Source organism: Manis pentadactyla, chromosome 8 (genome assembly GCF_030020395.1).
Source record: "Manis pentadactyla isolate mManPen7 chromosome 8, mManPen7.hap1, whole genome shotgun sequence".
Classification (NCBI taxonomy): domain Eukaryota; kingdom Metazoa; phylum Chordata; class Mammalia; order Pholidota; family Manidae; genus Manis; species Manis pentadactyla.
Window position 1 is genome coordinate 58,020,089 of NC_080026.1, and position 26,243 is coordinate 58,046,331.

General features: G+C 40.9%; 1 protein-coding gene across 1 annotated transcript in view; it reads right to left on the reverse strand.

The window, feature by feature from the left end:
• Positions 1-5,313: 5,313 nt before the first annotated feature.
• The window catches only part of FRMPD2 (FERM and PDZ domain containing 2), a 52,290-nt gene continuing 31,360 nt past the window's right edge, over positions 5,314-26,243 (reverse strand). The window contains 9 exon segments of the mRNA XM_057505364.1: positions 5,314-5,346; positions 6,179-6,370; positions 17,890-18,002; positions 18,097-18,204; positions 18,893-18,985; positions 20,076-20,112; positions 20,115-20,178; positions 25,224-25,425; positions 25,636-25,673. Coding sequence (XP_057361347.1) covers positions 5,314-5,346; positions 6,179-6,370; positions 17,890-18,002; positions 18,097-18,204; positions 18,893-18,985; positions 20,076-20,112; positions 20,115-20,178; positions 25,224-25,425; positions 25,636-25,673 — 880 coding nt within the window.

Sequence of the window (26,243 nt, forward strand, 5' to 3'; positions counted from 1 at the left end):
CCCAGTTGACTAGGGTGCCTGAGGTTCCCCGGGATTCCCAGCCTGCTGGGCTGTGTGCCAGGACGCTTCCATACAGCTGTTAGGCCCCTGTCCCTTTAAGACTTTCAAAAAGCACATGCTTTTCTTTTGTCCCAGGGGAGCCAGTTGCTGGGACCCGCTTGGAGATTTTCCTTTTCCTTCTCTCTAATTCCAGCAAACCTTGCAGCGTGTGTCTGTGCTCCTGGTGCGGATTACTAGAGCTGGTTGTTTAGCAGTCCTGGGCTTTCACTCCCTCCCCATGCTGACTCCTCTCCTTGTGCCGGGGAGCTGGGGTAGGGGGAGTGCTCAGGTCCTGCCAGGCTGTGGCTTGTGTCTTACCCCCTCTGTGAGGCACTGGGTTCTTGCAGATGTAGATGTAGCCTGGCTGTTGTACTGTATCCACTCTCTTTTGGGAATAGTTGTATTTGTTATATTTTCAAATATATATATGGTTTTGGAAGGCGATTTCCACTGCCCTACTCATGCCGCCATCTTGGCTCCTCCTGAACTCCTTTTAATGCTAAGATTTCCTGTCAGAGATCATGGGCTAGCTTTTGGTTTCTTCTAATAGTATTTTTAAGGAGTGATTTGATAGTGATTTCTTTATTATGCTTTATATTTCCCAAAATTAAAAAATTACACCAAATACTCATTTACTGAGATTAACTGTTATAAGCATTATCCCACATAGTTCTATTTTTATGTTATCATTTTTCCCCAAAACGTATTTTATAACTTTATTGGTTCAAGATCCAATCAAATATCATGTCTCTGTATTCTTTCATATTATGGGCATTTCTTAAAAGGCCTTGTCATCTGTCTTGTTGAGTAGTTGTTCTTGAATTTAACTATGCTTTAGAATTATCTGGAGCTTTTAAAGTATTTCTATACCCAGGCCAGGGTCTGTATCAATAAGTCAGAAATTCTGGGGGTGACACCCAGGCAGTGTGCTACCATGTGAGAAACACTTTTGTGGAATGCCCCCACATCTCTATTTGACTGTATGTTTTCCCTCATTATTAAGTTCAGATTATGTATTTTTATTATATCCATTTATTATATACTTTTTGTAAGGTCTAATTGTACCATTATCAGCAATGCCACAAAGCTTCTCCATTTCAAAGGTAGACCTTCTTTTCCCTTTTGTAAATTAATAATCTGTCAGGTGGAGCATTGAGACTATGTGAACACCCTGTTTCCCTATAACCTTTCACACACTGGTTCACTGTTAAGGTTGAGCACCTTTTAGCATGTTTATTGGCTGTGTGGATATCACTTGTGAAGTGACTTTCAAGTCCTTTCCTATTTTTCCTTTAGGTCATCTTGTTTTTATTGGTTTTAGGAGTATATTATATTTTCTGGATATAATCCCTTTATCAGTTCAGTATGTTGCCCAAATTTCCTAGTATCTTATTTACTTTTTAAATTAATGGCTTCTTTTGATTAATATAAGTTCTTAATTTTAATGTGGTCCAATTTATTTCAGTTTCCTTTATGGTTAGTGTTTTCGGTGTCTTGCTTAAATTTTTTTTGCTTGTCTAAAGGTCATGAAGATAGTTTTGTGTTATCTTCTGAAAGTTCTAGTTCACTGATCACATTTCAACTACAGTGCATCTGGAATTGATTTTCATATAAATTTAGTTCCACTGGTCTTTCAGTTTATTCTTTCAGTAATAACCACAGTCTCTTAAATTATTCTAACTTTAGAAGAAGTCCTCACATACAATAAATAGCATATCATTTTCTACTACTTCATAATAAGCTACCATGAATTTTGCAGCTTAAAAGAACACAAATTTTACTATCTTACAGGTTCTATGGATCAGGAGTCTGAGAATAGGTTGTCTAGGTCCTCTGCTTAGGCATAAGGCTATAATCGATGTGTCACTTGGGACTCCTTATTTGAAGCTTGAGATCCCTTCCATACACATGTGGCAGAATTCTTTTCTGTTTATCTATAGAACTCGACAGTAGTTTGCTTATTCTTTGAAACCAGAAGTGTCTCTCTGATATTTTACCTTCTTTTTAAATACTCACCTGATTAGGTCAGATCCACCCAAGCCATCTCTCTCTTAACACAGTCACGATTGATTAAGGTGTCTTAATTATACCTGCAAAATCTATTTTGCCACAGAATGTAACATAATTACAGGAACACAAGTTGCTCCCACATTTAAGAGTAGGAGATTATATAAAGGAATGTGTTTAATGGAGGTCATTTCAGAGTTCTCCCTACTACAATTAGTTTAAGTTGCCCACTTTGTTCTTTTCCCAGACTGCTTTGGTCATTCTTGGTCTTTACAATTTCTCTATATATTTGATAACCAACTTGTCAGTTTGTACAAAAACATCTGAGGTTTTAATTAGGATTGTCTTGAATTTGTCGATAATTTGGGAGAATTGATATTTTTGTCATAATGAGTTATTCAACCCATGCATATAGTGTATCCCTTTATTTATTTAGGTATTTTTTATCAATAAATTTTTGTCATAATGAGTTATTCAACCCATGCATATAGTGTATCCCTTTATTTATTTAGGTATTTTTTATCAATAATGCTTTATAATTTTATGTGTAGCAGTCTTAGGCATGTTTTGTTAAATTTTATTCCTAAGTATTTCATGTTTTTGTCATTGCTGTAAGTGATGCTTTACACAATCAATTAGTTGCTGGCACATAGAAATCTTGTTGATTTTTATGTTTATCTGTTCTTATATCCAAAAACTTTCTAAACTAACTTGTCAGTTCTAATAATCTATAGATTCCTTTGCATTTTCTTCATAATTACAATATCTTCAAATAACAGCTTTATTTATTGTTTTCTCATCCTTATAACTTTTATAGCCTTTCTTTATTGTACTAGCTCACTTTTATTCTCTGTTTGACCTATTTATTCCTGTTTTCTAGTTCTCAGTATATGCTATGAGTATTTACCAGCTATTTGTTTTGATAATGTGGGAATACTTCTGCTTGCTTATGTCTATTTGTTGGCTCATCATTATCCAGGATAGTCATCTCCTAAGTGAAGAGTGTATAACCTAGGGACTGTACTAGATAGTCCATTTGGTAATGGGAAGGAAATATTTAGATGAATACCTACATTTATTTCAACCTAAAAAATAAGAATGAAGAAATGAATGCACCATGTAATGAACACAGACAACATTGTATTAAATCATGTAATGTGATAAATATTGTTCCATCTGTAATTGAATTACAATGTATAAATATTAAAGTAACATGCCTGTGCCCTTAAGCTTACACAAATGTTACAAGACAGACTTATCCAATTTGAAAAAAAAAGAGTAACATAAAAAAGGAAAAAAAGAAATTTAATATATGGATTGACAATAGAAGTTTACAGTTTTCCCAGATGGAAGAATAACCAAATATTTTGGATACCCATATTCCTACCCATATTATACATAAGTCTATGAGGATTATGTCCAAAATTACTCAGTAACTTATTCCTTGAATACCTCTACAGCTCTTTATCTTATAAATCCCAAACAGTACTCCTGTGTGCTAATTGTTAACCTTATATTTTAGATATATTCATATTTTAGATATATCCTTGGTTGTCTTGTTGCCCCAGGTTCATGAGTGTTACTCTGTTACTGTTTAACAGCTTAGAGCTTTACCTCCTCAGCGAAACCCACCCCAATAGCAGGAATTGAACTTTTTGCCCCTTGTAACCTCAGTCAACTTCACCCATCTTTTCACTATTCTAACATCTTACTGTTAAATGCTTGTGTCTGTTTATCAGATTATATGCTCCTGGAGAAGAGTAACATTGTTTCATTTGTCTTCAAATTCTCTCAAAGTAGGAAGGTTCTTTACTGGCATATGGGCATGTAGTTGGACACCAATAATTTATAATGGTGGTGGGGGATTTGTATTATGATTTCCCTTCCCCAACCAAGTACAGTGCAAAAGTAGACATCTCATAGCACATGTTTCTAAATAACTCTGAATAGTGAACATCAAAACAGTTCTCATACAGCTTGCCTATATCTTCCAATTTTCATTACTTATATTTGAACACAAATGTGCTTGTTTCAAGGATCTTTGTCACTTGCAGATGTGACTGTAGACTTCTCCTAGGAGGAATGGCAGCACCTGGACCCTGCTCAGAGGATCCTGTATAGGGATGTGATGCTGGAGCCTACAGCCACCTCATCTCAATGAGTAGGGATTCTTCTTCTGTACTCAAGGTGTTCACATCTTTCCTTAGTTGCTGAAGCATTTGGAAGATTTGTTGAGTTTAATGGTATTAGTCTTGAGATTCACGGTATTAAGCAGAAGGACTGTTGATACACCATAAAAAATGTTTCCATTTTCAATGAAAGATAGCAGTTTTGGCCCCTGCAGCTTCATTTTTGTCTCCAGAGGCCCTGAAGCCCAAGAGCAGCCATGGATATTAGAGGAAAAGTTACCAAGCCAGAACTACCCAGGTGAGTTAGTATGCAGTAAACAGTGGACACCAGATCACATGGTATAAATCCTTTTTGTTCTCAAGTTGTTACTCATGTGTTCATATTTTCACTCAGCAAATATTGAGTACCTAATGTGTGTCTCTCAAGTTTTAGAATCTGGAAATACATCAGTGAACTAAATGCTCCTGATCTCATGGAGCTTATATTAAGATGATGCCGGGGTTCTTGTTCATGGAGCCGAAGAATGAACTTCACAAACACTCAAGGTAGGAGAGCAAGGTAGAGCTTTTATTTAGAGATAAAGTGAAAGGACAGAGCTCCTGGTTCATGCCAGGAGGGAGCAAGAGAGCCCATGGTTGTGCCATTATCTACAGATTTTAATGTGCGGTTGAGGATTTCTTAATTGAAATTCAATTTTTCAACAAGAAGTTTACAGTTTTCCCAGATGGAAGAATAACCAAATATTTTGGATACCCATATTCCTACCTATATTATACATAAGTCTATGAGGATTATGTCCAAAATTACTCAGTTCATTGAATTGGAATATGTTGTTGCAGGGACCAGTAACATTCAAGGACGTTACTGTGGAATTCACCCGGGAGGAGTGGAAGTTGCTGGACAATGCTCAGAGGACCCTGTACAGGGAGGTGATGCAGGAGAACTATGGTCACCTAATCTCAACAAGTACCTAGTGAACTAATATATACCAGGCATTGTTCCTGGTGTAGGCAACATGAGTGCACATGCCAGAAAATACAGGAAAAGCATTTAAAGAAGCCAAGTGAGATTATTTTAGTGAGTTTGTTTGTTTAGTCTGTTTTGTTTTTTAATCTCTGTGTTATATGTTATAGAGCTCTAAATAAGGTGCAGATTTGGGGGAGGATAATCCTGTGAGAGACAAGCACCATCTAGAAGTATCAACTCTGAAATAATATAACTGATCAAAGGCATAATGATTTGTTATCTGATTTCAGAATTAAAGAGAGAATAGAAAGTTGAAACTGGTGTTGAAAAACTAAGGCATTTTGTCGTTAATAAAAGGAGGGAAGTGACATTTGAAGATAAATTTTGCTGTTTTATAAGCACTTTAAGATTATAGTTGCATACTTGAATGGCAGGGAGTAACTGAAAACTAGAAAAAATGATAAATTAAGACTCAGACAAGGTTTTGTAGGGATTAGATTTTTTTTTATATAGGAAAGAAAAGTAAATCTGTTTTTAAAAAGGGCAAACAAAGGAGGCAATTTCGGTGGAGAGAATAAAGATTGGAAGTGTGATTTATGTTGCCTATGTATGCAGATCAATTGTCCTCAGTCATTTCCAAAAGCATAGGGTATATTTAAAAATCCTGAAAAATATCATCAACCACTACACTAATACCATGGGCTGTAATTTCTCACTTACCAGGGCAGTTCCAAAGTGGAAATTCTACCTCTAATATCCATGGCTCTTTTCCTTGCTTCAACTTGAAGACTGCATTTGGCTTATTCACACAATAACCTATTAATGGAAAAGAAAATGGTAGAAATTGCTTGGAATTTAGGGACTCTGAAGGGTAAGTGAAGTTTTAGGGCCAAAACAAAATCCTCCTTAGGCTCAGAAAATTTAGATTCTTGCAGTGGGAAGGGTGGGGACACATATTTTTTTGTCACCCAAATGGATTCATGAATTTTGACCCCTGAAACAAAGTTGATATCATTAAACCCTGCAGGGGCCTTACATGTTCCAGCAGCTGGGAAGGAAATGCAAGGTACTGGGAGTTACATATGGAGAAGTTGTTCTCACCCACTGAGATTAGGTGACCATAGTTCTCCTGCATCACCTCCCTGTACAGGGTCCTCTGAGCATTGTCCAGCAACTTCCACTCCTCCCGGGTGAATTCCACAGTAACGTCCTTGAATGTTACTGGTCCCTGCAACAACATATTCCAATTCAAGCTAAGTGATCAGACTACCATAAAAAAAAGTGTAAACAACCCTTACTTTGCTAATTCTAGAATTTATTCTGGAAAGTTAAGATATACTACCCTGCTTTATATATAGATAAAATACTTGTTCAATATATATTTACTGATATATCACTCAATGCCTGGAACTCTGCAGAGATACACAGATGAATGAAAACAACTACTCACTTAAAATTCAAGTAGCTTACATTCTAAAAGGGGCAAAGGTGTAAATGCTTACATTGAATATGCATAGCAGGTGCTCTGATAGAAGAACATACATGATGGAAGATGATCACAAATAGGGATAGGTATGTGCAAATTGTTATCAAGTTCGGTTTTTTTTTCAGGTTAGGTTCTATTAGGTGGTCACACTGACCAACGTAAACTCTAGACATACAGAAAACAATTGGCCAAGCATGGACGCATGAAAAATGGCAAGTTTTGGAAAACTACAAATTAGACAGTAGGATATGAGAATAGGGTAGGAGCAAGATTATTTAGGTGGTAAGTCAGGTGACAACATGGAGTAATTCTGAATTTGTTTTGGAACATTAAAATATACTTTGTATACCTGTTAATTGATGTCTGTTTATTAATATATATTTACATCTATTAGTCTGTTTAATGAAAATCAGAAGATTTTTTTCTATTTATATAAAAGAAAAATATGAATAGATATTCTTTCCCACATATGTGGGCAGTCTTTTACATCTTTGGGATATTCATGCCTTCACTTTATAGATGCAAACATAGACAATGGGAAGTCACTTAAGAGACAGATATAAGTACTAGAAAGAGATGAGTAGATTAGTAGTGTAAGATAAATTTTAGCCAAAATAAGCAGGCAATGAGAGGCAACAAAGGGCTGGGCAGTTTATTTGAGTGCAATTCCTGGGTGATATTCCCCCATCTGGCTATCACAGGCCGGGGAAGTCACACCCAGCAGGGCAGGCAGTGAGTTTTTAAAGAAGGTAGGGGAAGTCAGAGCTTAGATTTACAGCAGCACAAAGATTGGCTAGCCTAAGGCACATTTTTTAGGTTGGGAGGGGGCAGCAGCCAGGGACTTTGGCTCGTCATCAGTGTCTGACATGCTCACCCCTCCCCCCAGTGCCTCCAAACTTACATTCCAGCCTTTTGGTTATAATGGGCAATGACTTGATTTGGCTACTTCTGGCTAACAAGGGGCGTCGTGGTTGGGGGTTGTAACATGTACTTACATTGCTCTGACTGTAAATATCTTGCCTTGCTTTCTCTAGGGGCTCTTACTTTATTCTGTCTAAGCTTATGGTCTCCATCTCATTTTCTTCTCTACAGATAGAGACTCTAGCTGCTGCCAGGGAAAAGGGGCGATGACCACTCAGGCTGCTTCATGCTGAGAAGGGTATCAGTAAAGGGTGCAGCTAGGTTTCTATTACTGGTCAGTTGAGAGGGCCTTGGAAGATTGGCGCTTCTATTCTGGAAGGATAAACTTGATGACATTAAGAATGCATGGCTGAATACTAGAAATATGAAGAGTCTAATTGAGAATCATAGCCAGGTATCATGGGGAAACTAAAATTCTGGATCGAGTTTACATCTCAATGACTAGTATTAGGATTTAGTATAGATAAGACTACATTATTGAAACAATACTTTTCTCTGAAATCACCCTTATTTTTATTAGAAGTAGCCAGATTAATAAAATAATTAACAGTTGGCTTGATTTTTTGCATAAGTGCAGCAAGAAGAGCAACTGATTACATAGGCTCTTTTAAATGTGCTTTGCTGGAACCTTTTGTAAGGAATTTCAGATTGAACTTTTAAAGGCCTCTTGAAGTCAGAAATCCCAGCCAGATTTGCCATCAGGTTTTGCCTGCAGTACCTGTAGATTTTGGTGAATTTCTCTCTTCTCGTGGTCTGCAAGACATCCTGAGGTTCCTGCACCTGCCAGGAAGTGACCTTCCTTACTTACCTGGTAAGGCTGCTGGGAACCCTGTCAGCAAGGTACCAGGCCAGTTCTTCCAAGGGGCTTTGTTGGCTCTATAAAGTCAATCTTAGTTTCTTAAAGTTGTCTGTTCACATCTGAGTTTACGCACTTGTCTCTCAGGTATGACGTTCCGGTCAAAGCCTTGGTAGTATAACCAGTGTTTTTAATTGGTCCTCTTACAAGAAAAGCAGATTCTTATTGAACTTGTGCAAATAAACATATTACCATGAAATATAAAAACAGTCACTGAGAGTTTTTAAATTCTGGAGGGATCAGGTAGAGAGAAAGATAAAGTTTCAATTCTGCTTATAAAGGCAGTCATTTACTAAACTGTTGTCAGCTTAAGAGAAAAAGCTTAAAACACCTTATCAGCAACATTTGAAACAAAAAACCACAAAATCATCTTCCTTAGTTTACTTAATCCTATGTAACTAATACCTGTTCTGCTGAAATCTAGTTCTTTACTAGCTTAGGAGTAATAAAACAGTGAATATAAATGACAAAAGACTTACAAATGACAAATGGTTAAAGATCTGATGGGAGCTTACTGTAAGACAGTTGACATAAGGAAATTCTGATATTCTGTAACACAAAACATTCAGTAACAAAGTTTATCATTATTCCTTTTGACAGTGCTTTCCAGGTATTTAAGCAGGTAATTATATATCAGATAAATAAGCTAAATTAGCCAAATACTTTCTCCAGTGAGAAAAAGTTCCTCTGACATGTTCCAGGGGCCCTCTGGAAAATATCAGAGTTAACTAGAGGTAAAAGTACTTTTTTGAATTTGATTTTGGGAAGTTTTCAGAAGAAAGTTTATTTGGCGCTTAAATAGGATTATAGGTTGCTATGAAGCAATACTTATCCGTTTAACGAGAATGACAGCAAAATACCTCAAAGGCAAATAAAGAAGGTTACACAGTTGTTAGCAAAGTTTAGCTTTTAGTCCTTTTAATATTAAGATCTTATTTTCTTAAATACTCTGACAACTCACTGAGACTTTAAGCATGAGAAACTACTTTGATAAAACAGAGAACTTTTTGCAATCTTTTAATATTAAGAGCAGATTAACAGTTAAGAACACTTTGTTTTTTTAACTGAAAACAAAATTCTAATTTTGCTGTGTACTTGATATTAAGACTCACTTGCTTTAATTTTACATAGCATGACTATATCAATTTTTCTACAAGCTTTCTACAACTTTTTATTTACATTCAGTGTTTTCCCCCTTTAAATAAATAGCTGTACTTTACAACAATTACCTTCTTTTATCAAAAGACACATTCTTTAGCATGCAGAAAAGTTTTCCTTATTACTTTAAGTAGTTTTAATCAGAACTTAAAACTATTAGGTACCTTAGCTTTTAGTTAATACTGAGAAGCAGACTATTGTAAACTGTTACACTAGCATTCCTTAGATTGACAAATTCATGAACATTTTATAATTTCTGTAACTATGAGCTTTACAGCACAATCTTTCACTAAGCACAAAGTATATTTTCTTAACTTAGCAAAACTTTAAGGTTTTAGGTTACCACAAAGATTCTCAGGCTGTAAGTAGGTATACACACTGTAACACACAATTATTAAGGTGTTCACTTGCCACACTTATTTAGTTCACTCATTCTTAACAACTATGCTAGATTACTTACAAGACTTTTATTGAATATTAGACAAAGCCAAGTGTTTAAGCAATTAATTCTTAAAAGATTTAGCAGACATCAACTTAAATGACTTTAGGTAAACTTAGGCAGCTGATAACCATAAGGACATGTCCCTTTCAGTTAAACTTAAATTATCATTAATGCTTAATGTTTTTTATTAGATTTTATGAAAGTTTTAGAATGCCCAATTTTCACAAGCACTTGTTTTTAAATCAATTTTTATTAATACCATCCGGAGGTAGGAAAATATTTTTCATTTATACACTTAGACACACAAACATACAAATTGAGACATAACGACTATAGTTAGCAACACTTTTCATATAAAAACATACGCACAGACAGACAAACGGATATAAAGATTTGAGTTACTGATATTCAATTGCTTTCTTTCTTTTTAGCTTCTTGTCCGTGGCTTCTGGAATTGGAGGGCTGGAGGAGCATGTTCCAGTGGGGGAAGAGGGCAGTGAAGGCAGAAGGAGAAGGGGGTGGTGCAGCCACTGGAAGAGGAGAGGAGCAGGACAAAGGCATGGTTGAGAATGTAGGACTTTAAGAGGGCAGCAACACAGGGGAGGACAAAGAACTTAAAGATGGTGGTGGAGAGGGGTGGGGGTAGTGAGCTGAGAGAGGTGGGAGACTAAGATCCTCTGGTGGATCTGAAAAGGAAGAAGGACTGGGCAGAGTAAGAGGCTGACAATCTTTAACTGGAGATCGGGCCAGGAGAACCTGGGTCATTGAACACAATGTAAAGGTCTGGGTGGGAGCACAAAGTCCAAAAAGCCTGCACATATGGGATTTCACCCCACGCTCTGGTGGCAATAATTAAGTCGGTGAGGAGGCCAAAATCGAAAGTTCCCTCAGGGGGCCAGCAAGATTGATTGTCCAAGGGATATTGAGGCCCGGCCTGAGAGCAAAGAGGGACTAGCTTCTGTTTGCGAACTTCCCGGGACAAATATAGAGTAGCCAAATTAGATATGAGACACCGCAGCGGGGTCTGAGCCTCTGCTTTTGAGGGCTTGTTCCCCATGCCTGTGCCACTTCCCAACTAATCCCACTGAGAGGAGTGCCCAGCGTCCCAAGTGCACCAAGTCAGGGAAGATGTCCTGGGAGCCTAGGAGAGGGATGTCTCCCCCACCGCAGGGCCAGGGGCAGGTATCCCAGATGCCCACAGCAGATCAGTTGGATGCCCAGGGGCTGGATGCCCCAACCTGGACATAGCTACGATTTCGGACAGACCAGGTGAAACAGAGTTAGGAAAGGAAACAGACCAGGGGAAACTGAGAGTCCCACTGGATAATAGTTCATGCAGCAGAGAGCAAGCTGAGGTCCTGGGTCGGGGAAAGAGGGGGCAGGGCTACTGGTGGCTGGTCAGGGCCCTGAGCTCATGCTCCTTCCTGGGTTTTGGCACCAAATGTAAGATAAATTTTAGCTGAAATAAGCAGGCAACGAGAGGCAACAAAGGGCCGGGCAGTTTATTTGAGCACAATTCCCGGGTGATATTCCCCCATCTGGCTATCACAGGCCGGGGAAGTCACACCCAGCAGGGCAGGCAGTGAGTTTTTAAAGAAGGTAGGGGGAGGCAGAGCTTAGATTTACAGCGGCATGAGGATTGGCTAGCCTAAGGCACATTTTTCAGGTTGGGAGGGGGCAGCAGCCGGGGACTTTGGCACGTCATCAGCGTCTGACGTGCTCCCCCCTCCCCCCAGTGCCTCCAACCTTACAAGTAGTTTAGAAGAAAACTCTAAAGTAGATGAGGTAAATGGCACATTAGGAAGATAGACTGTTAGAAAGTTGAGATATGTGAGCATTAAACATTTACATGTAAGTAGCAGCTGTGGGAGGAAGCAGCATAACTTTGTAATTAATTGTAAATTAAAAATCAGTGTCATAATGCTGATTATGGACCATTTCAGGATATGAAGTTTTCTATCATTGCTTCATTTATATTCCATAGAATCTGAAATGTAGTATTTTCACTTGAAGAACATCTTAGTTGTATATAAGTTCTTGTTTCATGTTTTTTTAAAACATTGTTCGACTACTCTTGTTTTATATATTTATATGTTGCTGACCATAATTATGTCAATTTTACTCTCTTTCTTTGCTAAGTGACTTATACTTTTTTCGAGACCCAGAGGACTTATTTTCTCTTTATTTTTAAGTAAGTCTAGCAGTTTTATTAGAATCTCTCATGGTATTTACATACTGGGTCAATTCTATCTGATATACAAGAGCCTTTTCAATATGTAGGTTCAGTTTTTGTTTTCTTGATAGAATGTTTCCTTAGGTTTTAGTTTTAAATATTAGTCCTCTTCCACTGTTTAGTTTTTGTTATTTAGGGGTTCTACTTTGTCTTTCTTCTACTTCTGTTAACTCTCTCTCCTTCATCCTTGTCATTCTTGTTCCCCCCCAACTAGGGTCTCTTTCCATTCCACTCTTGCATGTCATGTATATACTTTCATTCATATTTCTTCTCCCTTATATATAGTAATTTAATCATTTTAGCTAAAATTATTTTTTGACTTATATTTCTTTCCTGAGTTAATCACCTATATATTTTTTTCCAGTTCTGAGCCTTAATATCTGGTTTTTAAGGTTCTTTCCTATCTTAAATTACTTAATATTGGACATTTGTGTTTCCCTCTACTCGGTGTTTGCTGGGGGAGAAGTATTTACATCAACTGAAAAAGTATTAATTCACACTTTCTGCTTTCTTCTTATTTGGCTATTATATGGATGTTGAGTAAGTCTTTGTTCATGATAAAATGAAGATAGAAGTTGATCTTATGGTGGGATTAGTGAAAGGGTTACCCTAGTTCTTTGCTCAAAAGCTCCACCAACCACACAAGGGATTCCTTCTTTTCCTCTGAGTTGTTGCCTTCTCCAAGCTGCCATCTATGTTCCTGCACATATTCTAAGTCCCTTCTTTTCTATGCCCAGGGCCAGTGCTTGAATTCCATAGGTCTCAGAGCTTTTCTCTAGTTTCCCCAATCAGGGTGAGAAACCTCTGCTTCTGGTAGTATGCCTACTTGATCTCACGTTCCTTTACAGCTATGACATCACCACCTCTCTCATCAATCCCCTCCTGATTTCCTGCTCTAAAGAGAGCTCCAAGCTGCTTCTGTTCTTTTGACAAAGATCTCCTAACTTACACATAAATGGAAGTTTCCTGTCTCTCAGTAGGAGCAGGTTATGGTATATGGAAACATTTGTATTTTACCAACTAACATTCTATGGCAACTAGGAAGTCCATAAAAGAAAATGGGAAAACAAGAAAATAAGTTGGGAAGAAGGAGTCAATGCATTGAATTTTGTTCACAATGTGCTTGAAGTGACTGTGGGTGGAACTACCCATTTAAGCAGATATACATCTAAGTAAATTTCCACAAATAATATTTTCATATCTATTTTTAAAACCCAGTGTTTTAAAGGAGTCTGACAAAAAAATGTGGGAGCAGCAATATTTGAGATGATAGTAAGAGAGAATAGCCCAAGACCATGAAGCCTGAAAAAACTTCTCCAAATATAAGACAAGGCCAGTAGAAAAGTGTTTAGGAAACCAAATAAGGAGAGAGTCACAAATAACAGTCCTAATTCAAAACTCAAGTGTAAAAAGTCCAAGTTGAATAACTTGATAAAAACAGCAAAAGAGTGAAAGTTGTAATCAGTAAACAAGACAATTTGAGAAATTTTTGGCAGATATAAAATTCATAAAATCAGGTAAAAGAAACCAGCTTTTGGGAAAACATCCTGAAAGCTCACAGAAACTATGCTCAGAGTAGAAAGAGATGGAATTTGATAAGGACAGTAGAGTGACTGATTTGGGTGGGAAATTAATCAAAATCAAGGTTATATAATTCCTTGTTTTGTCTTGCTTAACAAAGACCATCCAATCAGAAAGCAAAAGATGAGAGTAGCTCACTACATAAAGCAGAGGAAATAAAATAGGGACTCTGAATATGGGTACAATACAGCCAAAAAAGAGAAACATAAACTTGTTGGTACACACACACAAACACACACACACACATACACACACACACAAACACAAACAGAGACCTCTTATTCTTTTGTAAAACAGATTATTTCAAGGTAAAACTTCTGATAAAATAATTGTAAGTACTGTTTTCTTACAGTGTAGCAGTATCATTTCAGCAATGAAGAGAATACCTGAGAGAAAAAGAATAAAATTGACATGTGACTTCTCATATGCAGAACCCAAACAAATAAGGAAAGCCCAGAAAGTTCCAGTGGAAAAGATTGTGAAGCTAAAGTTCCATGCCATGCCAAAATATCACTGAAGGATAAAGGGGAAAAAAGGATATTTTCATAAATATGAGGATTTTTAAAGCATACAAACTATTCACCTGTTTTGAAAATTGTAGAATATAGTGCAAAGAAACCAAGAAAGAAAAGCACAGAGCAAACCAGACATAACAGCTAACAGATAAAAGAGACTAATAAGAACTTATTTCTGGTACAGCCATAATAGGAAGCTGTGGAAGTTAAATGGATTGTTTACAGAGACAGTAAAAAAGAAAAGATTATTCTGTATACTAAACAATCACATTGTCTTTTCAGTATACTTAGAAATATGTTAACAAAGTGATCACATCTTTTCATGGAATACTCACTGAAACACCATTTTCCGGCGAGAAGACAATCTTAAAATAAGTGAAATCATTACAAAATAAATTCTATGACCACAGCCGATTTCAACTAGAAACCAGTAACAAAGTTATGTGGAAAATTGCCAAATATTTGGAAATAATAAGTAAGCAAAAACAGAGATTGTATTAAAGATGGTGGCATGAGAGGTGAGACAAAGACCTCCTCCTAAAACCACATATAATGTGAAAGTTCTGAAAGAACAACAGGAAAGAGGTATGCACCGGTCTGCATATACCTGGAGAAAAGAGCGGACCTCAGAGAACAGGGTAATGCACCAAAGCTGTGACCTGGAGAGACCCAAGCCCTTCCTCCATCCCCGCTCACCAGCAGGAGGAAGAGAAACAGAGTGGGGAGGGAGTGGAGGCCTGGGACTGCTGAACACCTAGGTCTGGAGATCTGTTCTGGGAACACAAACCTACATTGCATGGTGCTCTGGTGATCAGTGGGGTTGGATAGCTAAGACAGGCAGAATACCTGGAGAGACAGAGATTACAGCTGCTTGTGGAAAATAGGAATTCATATCTGGCTGACCTAGGGTGAGGGGGCAGTCTGAGAGACTTCCTAACAGGGAGAGGGCTGCTAAAGGGGCAAGGATTGCACAGAGCTTACTGCTCAGGAGAAAGGACAGGTAGACAAAATTGTCCAGGTGCAGTCTGCCCAGCAGGTTGGGAACCTAAACGATCTTCAGGCCCTCCATCCCCCTGGCTGGCTATGCAGCTCCAAAGCCCCTCATGATGATACACAGCCTGCTTTGTCTTCCTCCTGGGTAGCCTTCAACTGGCTCACAAATCAGCAGCCCTTGCCCTGGTGTCCAGCCAGCCAGAGGGAAGGCCCACCTACAGCAGGTACAAACACAAAGCATAGAGGCTCACACCTGTGTGTTTAGCCCACTGGTTCTGGCAGTGGAGACAGGCATAGCAGCCAGGAAGCAGGAAACAGCTCTTTCCTCCCCCCTGGCACCAACACTTCTCCCCTGGGACCCGTGACATCCTGCCTAAAGCAATCTATAGATTCAGTGCAATTCCTATCAATATACAAACAGCATTATTCAACAAACTAGAGAAAATCATTCTAAAATTCATATGGAACCATGAAAGACCCTGAATAGCCAAAGCAATCTTGAGAAGGAAGAATAAAGCTGGGGGGATTATGCTCCCCAACTTCAAGGTCTACTACAAAGCCACAGTAATCAAGACAATTTGGTACTGGCACCAGAACAGACCCATAGACCAATGGAACAGACTGGAGAGCCCTGATATAAAACCAACCATATATGGTCAATTAACATATGATAAAGGAGCCATGGACATACAATGGGGAAATGACAGCCACTTCAACAACTGGTATTGGCAAAACTGGACAGCTACATGTAAGAGAATGAAACTGGATTATTGTTTAAGTCCATACACCAAAGTATACTTGAAATGGATCAAAGACCTGAATGTAAGTCATAAAACCATAAAACTCTTAGAAGACAACATAGGCAAATATCTCCTGAATATCTGGAGCAACTTCTTCCTGAACGCATCTCCTCGAGCAAGGGAAACAAAAGCCAAAGAACTCATGGGACTACATCAAACTAAAAAGTTTCTGCATGGCAAAGGACACCATCAACAGAACAAAAAGGCATCCTACAGTATGGGAGAATATATTTGTAAGTGACATATCCAACAAAGGGTTAACATCCAGAATATATAAAGAACTTACATGCCTCAACACCCAGAAAGCAAATAACCCATTTAAAAAATGGGCAGAGGATATGAAGAGACAGTTCTCCAAAGAGGAAATTCAGATGGCCAACAGACACATGAAAAGATGCTCCACATCACTAATCATCAAGAAAATGCAAATTAAAACCACAATGAGGTATCACCTCACACCAGCAGGGATGGCCAGCATTGAAAAGGCTAAGAACAACAAATGCTGGCAAGGATGCAGAGAAAAGGGAACCCTTCTACACTGCTGGTAGGAATGTAAACCAGTTCAACCATTGTGGAAAGCAATATGGATGTTCCTCAAAAAACTAAAAATAGAAATACCATTTGACCCAGGAATCCCACTCCTTGGAATTTATCCAAAGAATACAACTTCTCAGATTCAAAAAGACATATGCACCCCTATGTTTATTGCAGCACTTTCTACAATAGCTAAGATACAGAAGCAACCTAAGTGTCCATCAGTAGATGAATGGATAAAGAAGATGTGGTACATATACACAATGAAATACTATTCAGCCATAAGAAAGAAACAAATCTTACCATTTGCAACAACATGGATGGAGCTGGAGGGTATTATGCTCAGTGACATAAGCCAGGCAGAGAAAGACAAGTGCCAAATGATTTCCCTCATTTGTGGAGTATAACAATGAAGCAAAACTGAAGGAACAAAATAGCAGCATACTCAGAGACTCCAAGAAGGAACTAGTGGTTACCAAAGGAGAGGGTTGTGGGAGGGCAGATGGGGAGGGAGGGAGAAGGGGATTGAGGGGTATTGTATTATGTTTGTACACAAGGTGTGGGGGATCATAGGGAAAACAGTGTAGCACAGAGAAGGCAAATAGTGAATCTGTGGCATCTTACTACACTGACGGACAGTGACTGCATTGGGTTATGGGTGGGAACTTGATAATATGGGTAAATGTAGTAACCACATTGTTTTATCATGTGAAACCTTCATAAGAGTGTATATCAATAATACGTTAATAAAAAAAATTTTTTAATAAAATATAAGAGCATGGTTGCAATGCAAATTCAACTTCAATAAACGTTTCCCAGCCTCCTTCCCACCTAGGAGATTCACTTAAGCTGGCACACCCAGGCTCCAACCATGCAGAAAGTCTGGATCAGCCACATTCAGAAAGGACTTTGGTGACATAAAGAATGTCCCCCACATCATGCAAGAAGAGCGGGCAGAAAAACACACTGACTATATTGTGTATGCCTAATAAAGAACTAGAAAAGTCTGCTCCTGTTCAACAGGACAAGCAACAGCAGAACCCATTCTGCCCATGAACTTGCAGGGCTTATCGATTTGTGCCACTCCATTGCCTCTTTGCCAGCCACTCCCATGAGGAAAGCAACACAGAAGACCTGCACGTGCTTAAAGCTCCAGTCCCCCGTGGGAATAATGTGCTTCTGAAAACAGAAGAGGCTCTCTAGCTACTAAATGCAAGTGAAGACGTACTTTTTGACTGAGAAATAATTCTATGTTATCAGGAGAATTCTGAATCATTCTAACAGCCATGTCGAATGTGAACCCCTCCAGACCGATGTGATTCAAGGCTAGTAGCTGCCCTCCTAGAAAAATAAAACATCATAAAATAATGCCATCAAGGAAATAAGAAAGACCAGTTCCTTAAAGCAGCATCTCTGGCAACTTAAAAAGACACACCTGGTTTGATCTTCTTAGCTTTTTCAGCTGGCCCTCCAGATATAATAGAAGACATAAAGATGCCAGGATCAGCTTTGCCTACATCTTCTCTCTCATTAATGACAAAACCTGTAATGCAATGATACTTAATAACATGAAACTGAAAGGTTGTGCAGCTCAGAGATGTTAGGTCATTTGCTTGAGATCATGCAGCTGTTGAGTGGCACTGCTGATATTTGTACCTAGGGCCTCTGCATCTCAAAGGGTTCTTTTTGCTCTGCCATGTCACATGGAGAAACGTGGATAACCCCCCTTTAAGAAGCACAGCTAAAGCTAGAAACACCGCCCATCAATGTGCACTGGATTTTGCTCCAATAGATAATTAGAGACAGGAAAGAGAAAATTTTTCATCAAGTATATTGTCTCAGTGTCTCGTTTCTTCTGTCGTTTTTAAGGGTCTTCAAACGTACTGCATAATAAAACAAAAAAAATTCCTCACCATCACTAAGAATCTAAATACACTATGGGAAGGTTGTTAGGTGGCATTTGGGGAATAAAAGTCTACTTTTCTCTTGTATTTAGAGTCTCAAGATATTCACCCCTAAGCTTTATCAGGTCTAAAAGGAAAACTTTGATGAAAAAGTCCCATTGCTCATTTGGGACACTTAAAGGGAAGAAAAAGAAGTGACCACTGCAAAAGGCCATCTGGGAGAGGAGAGGCAGGAAAGGGGAGCAGAAAAGTCCAGGGGAAGCTGGCACACACCTCCCCTCTACGCTTAGGGAAACACCGGGTCTCACCTGCTGGGAGCCCTCTTACCAAAACCATGATGTGGATCCCGAGTCAGTGTCACATGCACAATTTCTCCTTCCGGTTCAGCTATAAAGCTCTTTTTTCTGTTACTTTGGGTCCCTAGAGGTGGAAACAAAGCCCCACGTCATGCTTTTCCCTGAATTATCTGAGACCTAATAGAAAAGGTATGGACATATTTCACACACACACAAGTACGCACACAATACTGGGAACGGATCACTGAACACACACTACTGGTGAGCCTCACTAGGTCAGCGTTGGCTCATCAAGAGCAGAGATAAGGGTAGGGTGAGTCATGGTGCATGCTTTCTGTACTACTTACTATAGCTAACTTTTTCTGCATTAGTCTTGAGACAAGAAAAAATTTGAGCAGATATGTACTTGCTAGCAGTGAAAACTAAAACTGAAGTTAGAGTACGAGGTGAGACAGCAAAGCCTTCCCCTCTTGGGCCTCTAACAATCAGGGTTGACAGGGCCCCACAGCCCAGTGAAGGCACCCTGAAGGGCTTTCCCCATCTTGGGTCTTGGAGGGGATCCAAAGCAGAGCCCTGTGGTTGTTCTGAGTTATCTTGAGTCCTTGGGTGGTTGGGACACTGACTACAAGGGCATGTGGGAAAATATCCAAATGTTGACCCACCACCCAGGGCTTCCCACACCTCTCCTTCTCCCAAGGACTATGGTGGAAACTTCCAGACTATTCATGGCAAAAAGCTGCCTGATGATAGCCCTGATCCAATCCCCCGGCTGAATGTCAAGTTTAAATATTTTCTCTAGTTCTAGAATCTTTTTGTCTCTACATTCTATCGGGTTCTTGCCCAGAGAACATACTGTAGAGAATGCTGCCTATTCTGTATGTTTTCTGATGAACAGTGGGAGGTGATAATCTGGGCCTGCATGAGGATGTCCTACTAACATGGATGATGTATTTTTCCAGCCACATTGCTCCACAGCAGGTATTCCTCATGCTGGACCAGAGCACTGGGAATCTTTACCAACACTAATACATTTCAGATACACATGCCCAACCCAAGCTAAAGGTAGATGGCAAGGGTTCTTCCCAACCACATGTAGTTTGAAATGAAAAGATGAAAGATTGTAAACATTACAGGGGAAGCAAAATGAAGCAGAGGCAAAAGATTTACAACAAATATCACTGTAAGGTTTCCTTTACCCCAAACCTGGCCCATACCCATGTGCACACTCTGAACAGGCAGTCCAGAGAGAGAGAGTCACATGTCACTGGCTTCTGGATCAAACAGATGCTCTCCAGCTGCTCCTGGTCAGTGCAGGGGCTGCAGGGAAAGGCCACAAGGTGAGATAAGATGTCCCTAGGAGGCAACTTCCTGGCATTTCAGAGCATGGATGGTGGCCTGGGGAAGGTAGCCCCATGCCTGATCAGCAGTAGGCAGGTTTGGTAGACAGACCCCATCAAGAGCTGACCTGGTTATCAGGAATGCACCAAGAAGAAGGGCTGTGGAGCCTATCTTAGAGGGAACCCCAGAGTCACCTGGGCCTCCTATGAAGCTCCTACTATCTTTCCTTTGATTTAGATATGCAGCCCTTCCAAACCTCTATTTCCTTAACCATAAAGTAAGATTAATATTCCTATTTCCTAGACTTGTGATGGTTCCTAAACAAGGTACAAAGTATAAAGCACTGATGCCTTTAATGTATCTTGATTTTTGTTGTTCATTTTTATTTTTAGTTGGGCCAGGCATGCTCCAACACATTCACCTATGATGTGCCCCCGAGGGCTCCGCATAGCAACGTACCTGCTTGATCCTTGCAGGCATTTGGGTTGGCTACCCGCTAATAATGCCAGGACAAGGACAAGAACCTTCAGGCATTCAACTGGCCTTTGCTTAGCAAGCATTCTAATAACAAAGAATGTTCTAGGACCTCAAAGAGTGATGAACTAAGTGGGACCTCCTGCCCCCCACCTCCTCCCAGGGTCAGCTCCATACAAGATAAGCTACATTCACGAATAAGCAAAGTAGAGTTTGAGAAGGAAAAATAGATGTGAAGTCCTGAAAGAGCTTTGCTCAGAGTCCTGGCAAAAGCCAGAACCATCCCCAACCCTAGTGCACCCCCACCACTCCACTGTGTCAGGCTGCCAGACCAAGGTGGGCATGCTGCTGCAGGTGGTGCCCACAAAACTTCTCATTATATCCTTGGTCAGTGGTGCCAAGTACTCTGCCATGGAGCACAGCTCAGAGGGGCCAGAGCTAGAAAGGGAAATACAAGGGAGATGACAGAGAGAAGGTGGGTACAGAGGCAAGAAGGAAGCACAAAGTCATCCTTCATAAATTAGAGATGAGGCCTCGTTCTGACTTGGCCCATGTTTGTACTGTGCATTTCAGCAAGTCCATCCTGCTGGGTGTCAGGCCCTGGGCTGGCAAGGCTCTGAGGAACAAGGGAATCAGGCTGGGCTCTGCTTTCTGGTCCCAGCCCATGGTGGGGCTTGGGATGGGTGCCTTTTACGCCATCTGTGCTGACCAAAATGTCTGGGGAGGAAGACTGGCAGAGCACTGCTGAGTTTAAAGGAAGGAGATGCGCCAGTCCTAAAGGGGCCAAGAGAGGCTATGAGGACAAGGTGACAGGAGGGTGTTTGGAGAAAAGGAGGGCTTTTCTATGGTCCATTCAATTCAAGCCACACAGGCAAGTCTACTATTTAGAAAGGATAAGGACCGTCATTTACTGCCAGTCACAGAAGGACAAACGCTGCAGGATTCCACTCTCACAAGGTGCTTAGAGTAGTCAAATTCACAGAGGCAGAAAATAGGGCAGAGCCTCTCAAGGACACAATGGAGGCTGATGGGGAACTGATGTCTAATGGATAAAGTTTCATTTTTGCTAGATGAAAAAGAATTCTGAAGACTGGTTGCACAATGTAGATATACTTAACACACTACACTGTACCCTTAAAAATGATGAAGATGGTGAACTTTATGTTATGTGTATTTTACCACAATTAAAATAATTTTTACAAGTGCAAACCTAAAGGGGACAAAAAGCCATTTATTGAAAGCCTCCACATGCTGGTCTCCTCAGAGCTGAGGAAAACACAGGCACACTTCTGTTCTCAGGAAGGTTCCTGCCTAACAGCACAGAGGGTAAATGCAAGTGGATGTCAGGTGGAGGACAGGGGGGCTGCTCTGATGGAGCCAGCAATGCCAAGGAGCTAACCCTTTGCAGGGGTAGTTGGAAAGGCTTTGCAAAAAAGGTGGCATGAAGCAGGTGGCTGATTTCTCTGTGAGGCAGAGTGGGGCAGGAGTTATACATCAGGGTCGGCACCCACCTGGTCCCCTTCCGTGAGGGGTGCTGAGGAAGCCTCAGGAATGGCCCTGGGAACCAGGTCCAACTCAGTGTAAATGCCTGCATGCAGCCCCACCCTTCCCATCATGGCTCCAGCTCCCCAAGTCACATACCCTGGGCTCCAGGCCAACACCACAGCTTGCTTCTGCTCTATGAGCGCCACAGGGCAGCACTGTGTCTGTCCTGCTCATTGCTGAATACTCAGCACATAGTGAGGGTTGACATGCAGGTGCTCAACCAACTTTCCTAACAAGACCAGCTGGCATTCCTGGTCATGGCCCTGCTCATGGCATTCCTGCTCCTCTGCACACCCCTCACAGTGCCCAAACCTACCAGTCAGTCAAGACCTGCTCTCAAGTTCCCAGTGCAGCCTTCCCCAACCCCCTTAGTTGGAAATAACCTTGGCCTCAAGAGAACCATCACACTGTATCTGTGCCTGCCTTTAACATTTACCTGCTCCACTCTCTTAACAGTGTGCGTGTTCCACCTGCTCCTCTAGAGGCGAGGGCCACAGCACCAACATTAGGGCACTCACCACACACTCAGCCTGTGTCCTGTGCTGGGTAACACCGTTTAACTCCCACCACCATCAGGGGGCTGGTATTACTGTTATCACCACCAGGCAAATGTGTAAACTGAGACACAGGCCTGTTAAACAACTTGCTCAAGATCTCACACAGGTAGATGGCTAGGTAGGTATCAGTAATCAGCTTCAGGACACTGAGCTTGCTCCAGAACCATGTCTGAAGGGAACCCTTGGCCAAGTCACCTGTGCACCAGCCACTGCAGCTATGCTGAACATCTCAATCCTGCCACAGAGACGGACAGAGCCAGGTGGATGGCAGCCCTTGCACCCACTCAAACTTCAGCCACAGCAGTGGTGGGCAGTTCCATGTGCACTCAGGCTCAGCTCATGCTGACAACATCCTACCTCAGTTGAGGTCCTCTTTCCATCCTAGCTTCTTGTGTTTTGGGTATCTCCTCCCCCACTACTCCCATTTTGCTCAAAAGTATAGAAGAGTTAATACCTCCCACAGATAACATTCCATGAGAGTGGAGAAGGAGCCAGTATACAGATATCCTTCCTCCTGTCCTTCAGATGAACAATTCTGGAAGGAATGCACACTGCTCATTAGAACTAAGCCCTGGTTGCCAACAACAGTCACCTCGATGACACCACTTCAGTTTTTTACTTCCCCTGCCTTCCCTGTCTCACTGTCCCTGCTCACTGCTGCTTCCTGGCATTGCCCCCACAAAAATCATCTGCAGCCAAATCGTTGTATCAGGCTCTACCTCTGGGGCCATCCAGATGGCCAACAGCCATTTTCATGTAAGGGTTGCCAGTGATCTCTAAAATGAGTTATTAAGGGTTATGACAAATTGACATTCATAAACTAAAATTGCAGCAGTACCAGAGTTTACCAAGGACACTAATTCAGCTTTCTACTGAGAAGGCTGGCTGCCATGCAGTGTGGCCCAGACCCTACTGTGCGTGTGCCCACTGCAGGGCATTGAAAGCCCATGGTCCTCAGAAAGTATACTTTGCAGTCAACACCTTTTCAAGGTGGCCTTGAGTCAGTCACAGGTTCTTCAAGCTTTTAATTTATAAAGTGCTGTAAAGTACTATCCAATTGATGACAGATTAAAGATGGCCACAAATCTTTCAACACTCTTGCCTCAAAAGGTAGAGTCCCTGTCTGCTGCCCTTGAATCTGTGTTGACCTGTCACTACTTGGACTAAAAGTGTTTGGCAGAAGGGACCCTGTGCAGTCCCAGGCCCAGTTTTTAAGAAGGCTGGAAGCCCTGCTTTAGGCCCCTGGAGCCATGAGCTGCCATGCTGAAGCCTGGCTGTCTGACTGGAGGCACCATGTGGAGGGCCCGAGACTGCATGGGGAGTGAGCAGGGCCCAGCTGAGCTCACGTCCCACCCAGCCCTAAGCAAGGGGCCACACATGTGAGTCAAGCCATCTTGGAGCCTCTAGACAAGGCCTGCTGAAGACCATACCGTGACCCTGGGTGATAACCTTGTGAAGCATAAGATCACCCAGCTAAGCCTTGCCTGAATTTCAAGCCCAGAAAACTGTGAAGTAGAATTTCCAGCCCAGAAACTGTAAACTCAGCAAAATGGTCACTGTTTTAAGCCTCTGTGCTTTGGAGTAGTTTGTTCCATAGCAATCAACACACCGACAGCTTGGCTTCATCGCTATTGATTTAGTTTGCAGTGCCCAGTGATGCATTTCTGCATCAACAGAATTGGGGGCAATAAGCTGAGAATTACTTCAGGATATATGTATATATGTATCTCAGTTCAAATGCATCATCCCTACCCTCTGGCTGAAGCAGATGTATATATAACTCATTCCAAAAACAGTTCCTACAGCAACCTTCAGTGGTCATGTGCTGCCTGTTTATCGTGCCATTTATATAGCTTGCACTGTGAGTTCAGTCCAATTTCTAGGTGGTTTTTAAATCTATGGATCACATTATAATGTGAAGTTGTGTATAGCTCATTATTTTCACTTTCAAATTAAATTACAAGAAATCCATCAATAGAGGAAGTAGCTCAGTGTAGCAGTTGAGAGTTTGGACTCCAGGGCCAGCTGCGTTTGTTCAAATCGCAGACTTGCCATTTCTTTCCCTGTAGAGCTAGGACACAGTAGAAACTACTTCATGGGGTTGTGAGTGCAGTTAGTTGATGTGTACGAGTGATTAAAACAGGACCTGGCACATCACAACTTGTTTATTTTGTCCTCTCCAATTTCATATTATCACTTAGTTCTTCCTGCAAAGAAGATAGAGCAATGCAGTAGGGGGAGGGGCTGTCTGTCCAATAGTGTTTAAGGACAGACTTTGCCTGGGGCCAGACTTTAGAAAATCTTTGTGGAATTAGTTGATAGTTGAATTTATGTGTATACTTCCCTTAAGTATCTGACATCCTTTAAATAGATTCTTCAGGTAGGGTTTATTCCAGCATGCCGAGAACATGGCGGTTTGCGCCCCAAGAACAGATGTGTCAAACCCACCTGCCTCAGGTTCCTTCTGTCCCAGTCTCTTTGCTGGTTTCCACATTGAAGTTATCCAGTGACAAGTGCAGCAGGCCTCCTGTGGTATCCTCCAGTCTGGGTGTGAACAGTGCATTTTCTGAGTATGACAATCTCTGAATCCAAGAGAGGGGCTTGGACTGGACCAGACTCATATTGGCCATTGGCACGCACTTAGCATGGTCTGAAATTTGGGAGAAAAAGATGAATATAAATACACATGAGAATGATGCTGGATCCATCTCTTCTGTGGCAGCAATACATTACAGCCCGAGTTTCTGTCCTTACTTTCCTTTTCCTGTTTTTCCTCTGCTAACTCGTGGGGTTCTGGTGGCTCATCCTAAGCATGCCAAGTTTTCCTCATTAGCACTCACTAACGAAAGAAACCTCAGACACATGAGAAGGAAGATATGAGATGCTCTCCCTCCCCCTCTAGATGACAGGTCTCGGAGCCAAGGTTCTGACGGGTGTTAACATCCACAGCAAAGTCCCAGCGCCTTCGGAGCCTTGGGTAAAATTAACTGCCACCCTCCATTCTGCTCTTTGCCTTCACAAAACCGTCCTCACAAAACACTGTTGTAAAATATGGGACTTCAAATAACCTGGCCTCCCAAGATTAGGTTCTACCCTGTGGAATAAAATTGTTAATCTCTACACAGCTTGGTTTCCCCAGTAATAATATTGAAGATCTAATTTCCTGAAATACGAATACATACCAGAAACGTTGAGTCTCCCAGGTTTGACATTTCCCTTTCTCCTTCATGCAGAAAGATGTGATAAATGACTAATGAATGAAGTCCCTACCTTGAGATGATGGGTGTGAGTGACTCTCCCTACTTCACTATTCACGTTGCTGATAAGAAACTGGAATTTGCTAGATTGATCCCTTAAATTAACTGGGCTTTATACCAAGCCCAGTTTGTATTTTGAAAGAAAATGATGACTATATTCTGGCTATCTGCTTCCTGTTAAAAGCAGAAAGGGGAGCATACTCAGGCACAC